Source organism: Manacus vitellinus, unplaced genomic scaffold (assembly GCF_001715985.3).
Source record: "Manacus vitellinus isolate BGI_N305 unplaced genomic scaffold, ASM171598v3 scaffold_9_pilon, whole genome shotgun sequence".
In the NCBI taxonomy this organism is placed as follows: domain Eukaryota; kingdom Metazoa; phylum Chordata; class Aves; order Passeriformes; family Pipridae; genus Manacus; species Manacus vitellinus.
Genome location: NW_021940917.1, coordinates 898,912 through 913,855, shown reverse-complemented (window position 1 = coordinate 913,855; position 14,944 = coordinate 898,912). Strand labels below are relative to the sequence as shown.

The 14,944-nt window shown below is 37.7% G+C and overlaps 1 protein-coding gene across 6 annotated transcripts in view; it reads left to right on the top strand.

Annotated features, from left to right (window-relative positions):
- Window positions 1-14,944, top strand: part of PCSK5 (proprotein convertase subtilisin/kexin type 5) — a 249,914-nt gene that overhangs the window by 40,776 nt on the left and 194,194 nt on the right. For all 6 annotated transcript variants that reach the window (XM_018085966.2, XM_018085965.2, XM_018085967.2 and 3 more), the window contains exon 3: window positions 5,770-5,883. In XM_018085966.2, the coding sequence (XP_017941455.2) occupies window positions 5,872-5,883 (12 nt within the window). In that variant the 5' untranslated portion in view covers window positions 5,770-5,871. The remainder of the gene's footprint in view (window positions 1-5,769; window positions 5,884-14,944) is intronic.

The window sequence follows — 14,944 nt, the reverse complement described above, 5'->3', positions numbered from 1 at the left end:
CAGCCAGAACAATTCCTCTGCAGACAAACGAACAGTGCTGCAATGCTGTTCAGTGCCAGCTTTCCAGATGGATGATTGTTACGCCTTTTGCTGATCTGTCCTGGCTCCATTCAGATTCACTGCTGGCTGGATGTTACTTTCCACAGCCCATATCTGAGTTTTCTCTCTCTTTTTTCTTTTTATTCTATAGTGTTCCTGTGACAGCTGCTTTCTTGTTATCTGTGGAGGAATTTCTGATTTCTTCTTACAGGCGTAGAACAGACTAAGGTGAATGATGGAAGTATGAGGCTTACAGGTACATGTACATTTGGGAGTAGCACCTTCAGAATCTCTTCTCCACAGACTGCATCCCCACACCTTCATGCTTAATTTTGCAGCATAAAAGTCAGAGATTTTGGTATGAAATTTGTAACCTACTTCAGAATTAGGAAGTTTTTTTTAACCCAAGCACGTTTTCCTCAAAATGGAAAGGATTACACCTTCAGCTTGCCTGTAATTTCTACTTATAGTAATGGCATTTTCACATACTGGACTTGAGACATTTTTAATAATTTTGAAATATTTATTTAAGCAGATCCCCTCATAGTATACTTGAAAAAATACTCTCTCACAACAGGGTCTAGTCTTTGTATGTTAAAAATCATGCTGCTTTGACAAATTGGTGATTTTTTTCAGCATGTGATTTTTTTTTTCATTTTTCAAACTTTTTGTCCCCACAGTTTATAACACTGGGTGAGGGAGATCTTACTGCAGCATACCTGCATGGGGCTCCCTTCCCAAGAAGGGAACTTAAGGAAAGAAGAAGAATGCTTGAATTACCTCAGAGCAGCTTTTATTGCCATAGCAGTATTCTATGCAAGTCTTTGAAGAAGATCTGCATGATGTACAGAACAACCCTGTGAGTGCTGAAGTGAGGAGACTAGAAATGATGATTTTTTTAAAATAGTTTGATCTTCAGTCTGGCTCAGGTTTGATTTCTAGACATTCAGGAAATGGAACTTTTGAAGCAGAAGTCAATGGGAAAACGTCCACTGTTCCCCCCTCAGTAAGTGTGACTTGATGGAAATGTTAAAATGTACCTCATTGCATAGACTCTTCTTCTGACAAGAAATGGGAATCTGTATAATAATCAGACATATTATTTCAAAGCCTTTGGATTAGAAAGTGTGGACACCTTTCAAAAGAAAATATTTTTATACAAATGAGCTGTTTTCATACAGAATGAAACAAGATAGGCAAGGCATTCAACAGTAACATGTGGATGAATACTCATAAAATACTCAAAGGCAATATATGTCACAATACTAAAATAACTGCCGAGTCTTGACCTTGTTTTCAGTAATAAAACCCAGTGATAGTACAATTTAGAGTAAGCTATTCTATTTAAATAACAGTGATATTTTTGTAAACAAAATTTTATGTAATGACATGTCAGATGAGTAAATTGCCTTGTAGCTATGTTTTAAATTATATTGTAGAAGGTTGTATCAATACAACCTCAAATAGAAACAATTAGTCAGTAAATCTCAACATAAGGTGTTTGCTAGAAGTCTTCCAGATAAAGCTATAAATAGGATTGTGATCATGCATGTTGGGATTCTTTAGATTTCTTTGTCTCCCCCTTACCTGTGCACAATGACTGACTGAGAGTGGTCAGTTTGACTTCCCCTTTCACTGATGTAGTTATCTGTAATGTTAGAGGTGAGTCCGAATGTTTCACACCAGGCTTGTCTAGTTTGAAGAAAAGGAGGCTGAGAAGCAACTTCATTGCACTCTACAACTTCCTGGGGAGGGGACAACAATAGGGAGGTGCTAATCTCTTCTTCCTGATATCCAGTGATGGAACTTGTGGGAATGGTTCAGAGCTGCATCGGGGAGGTTCACACTGGAGTTTAGGAAGAATTTTTTTACCAAGGTGTAAACACTGGATCAGGCTTCCTAGAAAGGTGGTTGATGCCCCAGGCCATTCACTACTATTGTCATTTGGACGATACCCTCAGTACCATGCTTTAACTTTTGTTCAACCCTGAGTTGGTCAGGCAGTTGGATTAGATGATCATTGTAAGTCCCTTCCAGCTAAAATATTCGCGTCAGGTTTATTCCATTCCATTCCATTCCATTCCATTCCATTCCATTCCATTCCATTCCATTCCATTCCATTCCATTCCATTCCATTCCATCATTAAGGAGCTACCTGCACTATCTTCTGTTATGCATATTTAGGAAAACATGCCATTTACCCACATCAGTATTTGTATGAAATTAAATGGCTATTTTACTTAGAGCAATTCTGTGCATACATAAAATTTTCATTAGGTCCTGTGGGAAGACAAGAAGTTACGTTTCTTTTACTGTATTTGAGTCTGATCATGCAAGCTGCACAGTCTTTCTGCAAAATTACTGTTTCATATGTTTTCCCTAATTTTGCTAGGAGCTGGGGAAATAAGAATTATGGGCAACATCTAGCATGTAATAAGGGTATGCCCTGCAACAGATACTTTTTTAGTCAAAGGTGGTAGGTAGATAAGGTGCATCTTATCTATATTTATCCATACCTCACTAAAATATAACAACTTACTATACTGTGGACTTGCAGATTAACTCAGTTGATACAAACTCTTGTACAAATTCAAGCATGTACATAAATATGCACATATATTCAAAAATCTTTATGAATTAAATTCTATATGTTCCAATAAACTGGAAGTGTACAGCGCTGCAGTTTTTATGATTGCTTGGACTAAATAACTGATAAGTGTTCTCCATAATATTGTCTGGAATGAAGGAAATGGAGAAAAGGAATTAATTGGGCTTTTATTTGAGGCAGCAATGTATGCATGTATCAGTTTACACAAGTACTATGCTGCTGTTATGTTTCAGTCTTTTTAATGATCAGCAGATATTTGTAGCTGAATAGGCAGTAAATCATTGGAGACCAGATATTTTCACAGTAAACAGTAAAGAGTTTTGTAGTTTGTCTAGTCAGGAAAACTCCTTTCATTTATCCATATAGAAATGGTATTAAGTTGCTGAAGTTCTGCTTAAACTTCTGTGTTGCACAGGCTTGTGGTATATTTTACACTTCTTTTGCTCCACTAACAAAAGAAAGGTGTTTTCCCAAAACTTCTTACAGTTAATCGTAGTTCTTATAGAAACCTTGATGCACAGGAGTCCTTGATGCAAAATTAGATGCCTAGGGTCTCTGCTTTACGGTTCCTGTACCCAATAGTAGTGTTGGTGAATGCCTTCTTTCATTAATGTTTATGCGTCTAAATTAGAGGTAGCAGTGGTAGAGGGTTTAATCTCTTCTGCTGAGTCTATCTCATTATTTGTGTCTTTGTGGACACTTTTGCAACACTCTGAGACTCAGTATATTGGTGGTAGGCATTTTTAATTTCTCCATGAAGACTGAAGATAGGAGTGAGTTACCATGTATGGCATGGTGTACTCTGTGTGGTTGTGGCCTGTGAAGTGTAGAAATGTGTTGGCTTGAACAACTTTCTCTCTATGGCTAACATACTCATCTGGTTGATCCCTTCAGCAAAGTGTGAGTCAAGGTAACAGTAAATATTCTTGCAGTGTAAAATCCTGAGACCCCTCACTCAGTTGACTTGTTTCTACCATTAAGACCCAAATCTCATAATGAGGCCTGGAAGGTGGATCTGTATAAGCCCTGAAAACCATGGCTGCTTTTTCAGATCCATTAAAGCTTTTTTTCATTAATGACTGCTAAATAGTAGTAACAGAAGAATAGAGGCCCATAATCTATGGCAGTCCAGGCAGCAGGGCAGTCAGAGACAAAACATTATATAGGATCCCTTTCTCTTGGCTTGTGATGTGTTGAGAGGTATGGGCTACCTGAAAAAAAGAAACTTTGAAGAAAAATAATCTTTTCTTGTGAGGGTCTGGGAAAAAAAAAAGCATGTAACAACAGCAAAATACAGGATAATGGGGTTACATTGTAAGTCAGTAATAAATCAGCCTTTTTCATAGAGGAGAAAGCTAGTTAAGAGGATTGTTGATTCCACTTTAAAGCAACCCTAAGGCCTAGTGCTTACCAAAGTCTTTTGACTCTCCCTCGTTTGGCCTTTGCCTCCAGACTGTTACTGTCAGATGGTGCCTAAGGCCAATTAGTTCTCACCTCCTGCTGAGGACATCTCTGGATCCTGTAAGATCTGAAGGGAGAAGTCAGCTCTTGGCTTATCATGAGGGCATCCACCAAGATGGATTTCAGACTGAACTGAAAGAGGAGGACAGTAAGCTGGAGAGAAAGGCACACTTGCAAATTTCCCCATTCTCATAGAAGCATAAAGCGACTTCGGATTGTTCCTAGAAGATTTAACAAAGAATTGGATTTTATTGTGGTCACTACCTGATAGTCTGTGTTTGTAGACTGCGTAGTATCTCCTCTATAAGAATTCTCTTGACCCCGAAGTCAATTCTTGGGAAGGAGAAAATTTAATTTTTTCTTTACGAAGAAAACCAGGAAGCCTTGCTAGACTGTATTAGGACTGTCCTAGGAATCCTCTCTGAATGAATTTGAGGATGTCTTCCTGTATTTTTATCGGACCAAGAAGCAGAGGCCAGAGTGATATGATAGATCTAAAGATTTGAACCTCTGTGGTGAATGCACAGTACAAAGATTAGCCTGCTATGGGTGAAAATATTAATACCATCTCTTACCAGTGACAAAGAAATATAAACTTCTTTTATATATTTGTATGTTTTTTTACATACACAGATATTCATAAACAGCACAAATGAAAGGTGCAGAGTTGGCTGGTAGGAGGAGATGACTGTCTTGCTTGAAGAGAGGTGAACTGAATTTTTCAAGTTATTTCCCTTGAGGCAATTAGGCAGAAATATGAGCTGCTAGATGTGTGTAAATATAACTGGGATTTCTCTGTACTTGGTTTATATTATTTACATTTATAGAAACTAGCTTGCCTTTAGAATAGCTAATGCAGAAATAACTACAGAGTTCTCTCTGCTTTAAGGTTGATGTCACTTTTGGTGTCACCCTTTTTGGATGTGTCATGAATCTTTGAAGAGGTGTCAGACAAACAAGCATATAACTTTCAGAATTAGATTTTTAACCCTTTTATTTCTTTTCCTGTTTCAAACTCTTTTTTTGTGGTTGTTTTAATTTGAGCTGTTGCTCAGTACCGAGCTGCTTCTCCCAGGGGAGAGCTAGTATAAAATAAAGTGCCAAAGTGCCTCTCTGAGAGAATCATGACAAAGAGTCGCTTTACTAAAAATAAAATTCACTTTTGATTTTTTTTCGTTCCACATGAATGGTGATTTAGATATTGATCAAGTGAATGTTTGAGTATATTTCTTAATGTTTTTGTTTTCCAGATCAGAAAAATAAATCTAAAAATAAAACCAAACTCACTCTCTTAGAAATTCAATTAATTCCTCATTGTAATATATGTCATATTATGTGTAGGAATTCATCTTTATAAAGAAGTACTAGTCTGATAATAAAAAATAGTAAAATCATAGTATTTAAAAGATGATAGCCAATGAAGTTCTTCTAGCTGGGTATATAAGCAGTTGTTCAGGTAGATTTTTAACACTCACTAAATTGGATATATTTCTTAGTGAACAGTATGCCAAGGTGAGCTGCACATTTCCACTGCCAAAACGAACTCTTTAAAAAGAAATATGTCTTGGAGTATGATAATGGGAAACATCCCAAGATTTCACACATTTCTTGATAATCTCCATGGAACCCTAACACTTTCCATATGTTTTCCTGGTTGGCAGGTGGAGTGGATACAACAGCAGGTGGTTAAAAGACGGATAAAGAGGGATTATAAAGCTGGTGGTACCCAATCCACTTATTTCAATGATCCCAAATGGCCAAGCATGTGGTACATGGTAAGTACATACAGGGCCATTGGCTCTGTTTCATTCTAATGTTTAGTTGTCTGGTTTGATATTTCAGAAGGGGACAGAAGAGTATGTTTGGAAAAAGCAAATTTGGGGATTTTTATGTGACTAATGAATGCTTACGAACTCCTTACAAATATTACAAAGAATTCCCAGTGAACCCTGCAATAGAAAACATTTATTAATGCATTCGTTCATTAATTTTTCCTATTGCTAGTTGTCTTGGGAATTACGTATTAGAGGATAAGCTTTCAACAATGAGAATGGAAGGAACTTAGCCACAGCTTGTGAGAACCCACTTGTATTCAATGCATAATTCACTGTCTCCAACAGAAATGTATTGTGTCCTGAAACAGGAAAAAAGAGACACAGACACTGACCATTCAGTGTTGCAATTATATTCTTTTTAATAATGAACAATTGCATTGTTGAAATAAATGGACTGTTGGTGCTGTTTCGTATCTGTTTCCTCTCCATCTTGTTTAGTTCCAGGATGAGGTTGTTATAACTATGGGGGTTTTTAAGAGATTCATTGTACAGTTTGAAAACAACTTTTATCCAAAATGTAGTTCTTTTCAGCTGTTTGTGAAAGCAATATTATTTTGGGTCAAGGGATCATGGCAAGTCTTTTTCCCACTTTATTGAAATGTGTATACTTGTCTGTCTTCTTTAATATGTACATTTATTCAATCTACCTGTCCTATAAATATGTGCATAAGGTGACAGACAGATTCCAATTTTTAAAAAATGAAAAAAAAATTTATTTCAATGTTTTAAATTGAAAATAGAAAACAACGACTTATCTTTAGTTAGTCTGCTGTTACTGCTACAGACTTTCAGCTCTGTGTTAGACTAGAAAGAGGATGGCCAAACTTTAAGAGAATCATAGTAGTCAAGGAAAAGCCCACTGTATATCATGTATGGTAGCTTATGTAATTTTTCCTTTGTGCTCCTAGATTTATATACAAAGTTTTTAGTGCCAGCATAGCTTTTTGATGAAACTAGATTAGTGGGATGTTTTTTAACTGGTAATAGATGCTTTAGCAGTTGCCTCTAATTTTGATCAGAAGGGTAGCAGTTTCTTATTAATAAATCAGTTGTATTGTATAGCCACATAGTTAGCAGCTCCTCCACAATTGCCAGTCTAACACAGAAAACACTTTAAGGCAGTAAGTGGACTTTACTGTTTGTCTTTTACAGCGTTCATAATTTCTCATTTCTATCCCTGTGGAAGAAAGTCCTCACTTTCAGAACTTCTGTGAAGGGGCAGTTCCCAATGCATTGCATTTACATCCACTGAATAACCCCATTTATTTGCAATATCTTCAGTGGTAGTGGTTTGATGACATTTTGTTGAAAGAGATCAGTAAGGTGTTAGCAACCATGCTGTTTCATCAGAGAGAATAGCTAAAAATATGTGAATGGGTTGATTTCAGGACTGACTTGGGTCATTACCAGATACCCTCATGTGACTGTGTTTGTGATTCTTACTATAACTACTTTTGTTAATCTTTCTTACCTTTGTAAGTTGAAGGGAAAGAAGGGGTTCAAGGTTATTTAGTGGTTTCAGTCATTGCTATGTCATAAAGAGGTTTTTAGTTGCTGTCTGCAGACGTGTTGTTGAGAAAGTAATAAGAGCACTATCGTATACAGATTTGCATCTGAATTAATAAGTAACTTCATTGTGGGTTAAGATTTAGACCTTTGGCCCTTGAACTGGGACAATCTCTAACAAGGCCGTTAATGTAGTTCAGATTTGTTGACACAAGTCCTTTTATTCAAAGACTTTTTCAAGCCATATCTGATTTTTTCCTCCCCAGGCTTTTTCTTCACAAGTACCATCCTTTGTTATTTTAATTGTCTGGGCTAGAAATAATACATTTTTGTTTGTGTGATATCCATGACAAGAAGTTACAAGAGGGATTCAGGTCTTCTTTGTCTTTTGGGCCATCACAAAGTTTAAAAGAATCCCTCAAGAGCTGTAATGTGAACAAATTAGAAGGTATTTTTAATCACTCTATTTTTCTCCATTTACACTGAAGGCATTCCTAGAAAGAACAAAGTGATTAAGAATAGTTCTTTAGCACTTTCTGGTTTTTTGGAAGCTGAAGCAGACAGTACCTTCAGACCCCAAAGTATACTTTTACTTTTCATGACCAGGGCATTATATAAGGAAAAATTACAGCTTCTAATGCTTTCTAATAACAAGGATAAAGTGATTTACTTTTGAATTCCCTCCCTCAAAGCAAGGAAAGTTGGGAAAAAAACCTATTTCTTTAGCATAACCTCTGAATCTGGTGGCATCTCTGCTTAAGAGTAGAGTAGAATATTTTTATAGATTTAATAACATATGAAACTTCACCTATCCAACTATTATTCAAAACCAGCTTGCTCAGAGTGAACTGATAGCAAAGAAGTAAAGAAAGTCCCTAGTTAAAATCCCTTTCTGAATTTTGAGTCAGAAGAGAGCTAAGTCCTGTATGCCATCCCCAGAGCTCAGCTACCTTTGTATCATCATGTTAAATCTAATGAATTTCTTCTCTTTCATTGATGTTGACAAAATAGCCTGGTAGTCAATAACTGGATGAACTATATACAATCAGTGTGCATAACTTAAGAGGTCAAAGTCAGCTGTTCTGTATCTGAAACTGTTTTACTTAACTTGAAATAACAACGTCTTCCGAACGACTAAGATGACTTTGTGGCTAATCAATTTCACTGCACTTGCCAGTTGGTTAAATGAGATTTCTCATCTTGCCTGCATACAAAAACTATAGGTTTTAAAAACTAGAGGAAGTAAATATATAAAAAAATTAGAAGTATATGCAAAGTTGTGGTTAATATAACTAACTTTAACAGACTTCACTCGGAGTACTGTCCTTGCTGATTATTTCTTTTTGTTCCCTACTTCAGAAGAGCTTTGTAGTGATCAGCTGAAACTGGAATCGCACAGGCACATAAGCACACCTTTCTGCGGCTGCAGTCTAGCTCTGCTGTGATGATGGGCTCCATGGCATAGTTTTTGAACATAGAATGTAACAGCAATACATTAATTTAGCTATTGTTTATTTTTTAACAAATTATCTTCAGATTACAAAGTTGCTGATTATGTCTTTGCAGTCAGTTCAAACAGGTACAAATCTTTTTCAACACTGATGAAGGATAATCCTCTACAGTACTGTTACCATCCCTTCTACTGTTGATAATAATTGCTAGTTTTGAAATAATTCTGTAATTTGGAGAAGTTTCCAGGTTCTTCCCACTCTGTATGGCCTAGTTAGTGATGGGCAGGAACCAAACAAGTAAAAGGATATTTCTGTGGGACTGAGAATAGGCTGGAGGAGAGTATGATATTTTGAGATGTGAGTCTGGAGGGAGAGGCACTGTTCTGTTAAAGCACCTAAGAATAAATAAGATGGTTAAAGAGTATAAGCCAGGTTTTTTTCTTATCATTGGATGCTACTTCATCAGAGTAAGAGGAAATGTTATTTCCTGTAGCTGGGAAAGATGCAGCGCTGTGAGAGATAAAAAGCGGAAAGCTGAAACTTCTGCTGCAGTAAATAAATGGGACAAGATGGTACTCCTCTGAGAAAGTACAGCACAAAATCACTGTGCAACAAAAAAGTAAATAACTTTAAAAAATATGTTATACTCAGAGAAGAAGCTAACCAGGGCCTCTACTATGCATACTTGAGGGTCATCCTGAATATTTTTGTAGCAATGAAACTTACCTGAGAATGTAGGGAAATAGCTGTCACTAAGGTTGTAAACCAGAGCAAGAAGTGGAACACAGGAACTTGTCTGTCAGCTTCTCAGATAGAAAATAGATGAGATTGTCACATTCCTAAGCTGCTTGGAATAGATAAACACCACCTATTACATATCTAAGCCAAAGAAAAGGCTGTCTTCTAAGCATCATTGCTAAATATATCCCACACCAAGAAAAAGTATAATTCAAGGCCTCGTTGAAGTAAAACTTCCATTTTATTTTACGTGTATGTCGTGGTTTAGGAATGGTATTCCCCAATTTAGTGTTCCCACTCCAAATCATATGCCACTCGCTCCTCCTGCTTCCCCCTCCCCCTTCATGGGGCTGGAGAGAAGTAGTGCAGGCACAAAAGGCAAAGATCTCGGGTTGAGATAAGAACAGTTTTCTGGAAACAGCAATGAAATAAGAAAATGTACAGTAACATAAAAAATACTAATGACAGAGGGTACGAGAAAAAAACCAATTCACATGGAAACTACTCCCATCTTCCCCCTCCCCCCCCCCCCAAAAAAAAAGCAATACCCAGCTGCTCCTAGGTGTGCCCTCCTGGCTTCTGCAGAAATTAAGCCTGTCCTGACTGGAACCAGGACAGGTCCACAGTGAGATCAGCTGTTCTCTCTTAAATAATTTTAAAGCCTGTTTTTGCTGTTGATTCCTACAAAGACAGTATCTCTTCTTTTGAAAATTATTTTCCTTTCTCAAAATCTTTTTCCTTTTCTCAACCTTTGTTATTTTCTTTTCACATTTATTCCACTTACAAATCAGTGCTTTGGGAGAGTAGGCAAAAGAGTAAAGCTAGAAGCAGATGACTACAGAGTCTTCTGTTTGGAACCCAAAACAAGGGCTTTTGTAAACTGCCTTCTAGGTCTTCATAGTCTGCTACTTTTCTGTGAGAGGCAGGCAATATAAAGGACTAGAAGACAGCAAATTTTGTGTAGTCGTCTTAAAAATAAGAAAAATATATTAGGTAATCATAATGAAAACATTAAATTTTCTTAAAAATCTTCTGAAAAGATACCCTAATAGAAATCTGTAAACCTAAGAAAAATGTGCAATGCCTGGCTGTGCTGTTTCTCCAACTGGTTATGTGTCTCAGTTTGAAGAGACTGGAATGTTTGTTAAAGAGGATGAGTTATGAGACAGACCAAACTCCTCTCTCTCAGCAATTGTAAATTCAAAAATTAAGGGGGCTTTAATCGCGGAAGTGTGGAAAAATAAGAAGAAATAACAACCCTTTATTAAAAGATAAATGTATATTGGCAAGAACAGTAACAGAACATAAAAACAGCTAAACAATAGTCCCGTACCCAGAAGTCCCCTTGAAACCAACAAAAAGTCTGAATGAACACTTCTCTGTCCTTAGCGCAGTTCCAATCCCGGCCGGCAGGGGGCGCTGTTGGGTCACTGGAGGAGCAGAGCCTGCAGTGCTCGGTGTTGGCCTGCAGGGGGCGCTGTCGGGCTCTGCGGTCACCATGAGGGGAGGGGTCTGGGGGGGTCTGGGGTCGTGGGAGGAACCGAAAAGAGAATGGGGACCCTTCCCCCAGTGGGAGAAGGGGGAAAGGAAAAGAGTCCACCCCCAGCGGAACTCACTGTCATTCCCAGATGACGGTGTCTCAAGGCTCCTCTTCTCTCTCCCTCACTGGGCACAGAGCTCTCCGATGAAAACATGGTAGGCTCTGGCTGGAGTCATGAGGCAGTGTGGAAAGCCAGCCAAGACCAGTGATCCTGCTTCACCAGGGCGAGAAGCTGGAAAGACAGGCCTCTAGACCTTTTCTCCAAATGCACCCATGCAGACCCCTGTCTCCATCCTTCCCACAGCGGAGCAGGGGAAGAAAAATTCCACTCCTGGGATTTATAGCCTATAACATTATGTTATGACTTAGCTCTGGGAGCTTTTCAAAAAGCATTCCTGATTTCCAAAACTGGACTAAAAGAATAAACAGATCCACAAATGCAAAGTGTTTTAGGGGATTCAAGGTGGAAGAGCATAATAGTGGTGCCAGCAGTGCACAATAAAACAGGTGTCTGAGCCACGGTGGAAATGAACATTTACCAATTACTTAGTGAATTGCTTGAATTAGACAGCTATATAATATTGTTGCACAATTCTAGATGTAGAGTGATGTTACTAAGGTTTTTAGAAAGCTGTTGAAGATAGAAGATTTGCTGAGAAGCCTAACTCATCAGCCAGTATTTATCAGCCATCATATTTATCAGTTTATTTCCACTGTAAGATTTCTGGTATAGACAGATGAAATGTAATTTATGCCGTAATTGAGAGCAATTCACACAAGTGAATGTGTACTGAATTAATTGCATCTAGGGCTGGCTACCTTGAGCTCTGATACTGAAACGAAAACCCAGGAAAAATAGCTTACTTTTCACTTTCAGTGAGGACTGTGTAGCAAGCATTGCTTTGCGTTTCAATGACAGGTCTGGTGAACCCAGCTTACTTCAGAAAATCCATCCAGTACGCTACATAGTGCTCTTCAGTTATATTTGTGAGTTCTCAACTGAGCTATACTGGTATTCACAGGGAAGGAGAGACACTCCTACTCTGACACAGTATAGTTGACCCTGGATGGCAGCCAGAATAAGGGTTTATCAGCATTGGGTAATCTGAGTTTCCTGAGATCCTATAACTGTGAAAGAAGATGGAGGTGAAGAGTTAGACAGGTGAGTTGTCTCCCTTATGCATTGTGTCTCACTGATGAGATCTGTGGGGAGTTGCCTTGTCTTGTGGTTCTCGAAATGCAAGCAGCAGAGCAGGGAAAAAGATTTTACATCCCTGGCCTGGCCACTAATGAGGTTAGCTAAGGCAAGTGGGACTTTGAAAGAGTCAGAGGAACAAAGGAAGGAATTACAGGAGCTTGATAAGATGAAGTAGAAAGTGGTGAAGGGAGAAGGAGAGGTCACAGTGGATCTGAGTGCCAACCTGGGTACAGGGGAGACAGAATTAAGGGTAGAATTTCTCCTGCCATATGCTAACACCACAGCAAATGAATACATGTCACCCTCCTTTACAACCTCCTAAAAATTTATTTGGCAGCTAAGGAAAAACCTCACTCTCTTTTTATTGCTCTCCAGAGAATTGTTCTCTCTTTCCTTCCATCTGTGCAGTGGAAACAAAATCATTGTTCTTTCTTGAGGTGGCATGGCATTTTTGAAAGTGTTTTGCATATTTTATAACTTGGTTTGGTTGTTGCATGCACTTCCATACTTGTGGTTTTTATTGCATGAGAAGATTAAGCTTCTGGTGTTTTATGAAGTTAAGAAGATGATCTGTGACTTAACTTCAGCAGAAGTGCTGCTAGAAAGAACCAAACTACCCGTCTAAACATTACCTTGCAAATCTGAATGTGGAAACGTCTTGTTCTCTGTGGACAAGGTAGAACAGTAGCATAAGGTCAGGTAATATACAATTTGACCTAAATTCATTTCCTGTTGGAAGATGACAGCCTACTTTAGGTTACCAAAAACCTGTGGAACTGGATTTATCCATATCAAGTGAAAAGAGATTATTAGTGCAAATAGTTTAACAAGATTAGCAAATAGTTGGGAGACAGACTGACCAGGTTGGCTTCTTGATCTATTCTCTGGGACATTCAGTTCTGGCTTCTAGATCAGCAACCTCGGAAGTGCCCAGAAAACACAGAATGGAAACCAGCACCATTTGGGAGTTGTGCCAGCTTTTTCACTGAAGTAAGAAGAAGCAATACTGAAATAATTTCCATACTTGCTTTGTGAGAGATTTTCCTGCATGTCAAAGGTTTGTTAATAAATCATATAGCAATAGCACACATTCCTCTGCCTACTTACTACAGTGATCGTATTTTCAAAGTCATATTATTCACTTCTATCTTTCAAGACTTTATTTAAAAGTGGTTTGTTTTTTTTTTGCTGGACAGCAACTGAGTCATGTTAAGAAACTCTGGGTGCTTGTCTGTATAATGTTCTTTGTGAAATACCATTTGTGTATAATGTTGTGTTTTTCTGAACTGCCTTCTTCTGAGTAGTTTCTGCAATTAATAAGGAAATGATAGTGCCACAAAATATTTACTGAATTTCTAAATATGACATTTGATAAATATCTGCCTTTAGTTTTTATATGTCATACTGGGGCACATTTTGATATATTTCAGTTTTTATTGCACTTCAGGAAAACCATTAATGTATATACATTACCTGGAAGTAATTTTTTTCACTTTACAAAGGAAAAAGAATTTACCCATCATCACTTTCTAAGAGCAGTATCCAAGACCATCTGCTTAGTTAGCTATTTTCATATTTTTTTTAAATCAAAATCAAGTAATGTCAAACAGTAAAACAATTCCTTTTGTCTCACAATACTGAGTACTCTATTAAGTTACTGAAAAAAAAAGAGAGGTAATTTAATTAATAGTGAGAAATACTGGTTTGTTTCAAACACTTTATGTCTTGTTTTGCTATTACTTGCATACTAAAATTGCAGATATTTCAGGAAATATGTCTGTTAGGTAAGGTATTTTAACTAGGAAATATACATTAGGAAAGGTATTTTATCTACTTAACTAATATTTTGTAGCATTTTTCATGTAAAGAACACTGTGCAAACATTAGGAACCCAAAAATAACCAAAAGTGCACAGCCACAGTACAGAATTGATTTTGAGGCTTGCCTATCTTGTGGTCCTATTCATAAAGAATGAACTAGTGTGACATGTTCAGTTTGCCCTGACTAGAAGCCACTCATAACCTATGGGACTTCAATGAATTTCTGACACGAACAGTTACTATATTACATCTCATTCAGGAAGCAAAAACTGGTGTTATGCTTCTGTAAGGCAATTTCCTAGCTGTTGAGTACAGAGGATCAAGGAATCTGGGGGACACTTTTAAGTCATATAATTTATTTTTAGGTACTACCGTGAGGGGGAGGGAGTTGAACATAATGGTTCTTATGGGTGGGTCCCTTTCAACTTGAGATATTCCATGAGGAGTTGGTTCTATGAGGAGAGCTTGATCCATGTCAGAGGAGGAACTGGAGAACCACTATTTACCTCTAGGATGTTAGGTCTTGTACCAGTTGTTAGAAACCATTATGTGCCTCCTTACTGAAGACAGGTGCCATATAGACCCCATAGAATTGGATCATCAAAATTCCAACTTTCCTGATTCCTGCATCTGTGTTCTAACCTGTCTTCCTGTATATCACATTAGCAAATGTTGTTACTAAAATTACAAGTATGCAGAGCACTTTAGTTCTTGCTGACCCTTTTTTGACCTTAATTCATGTTCCCTT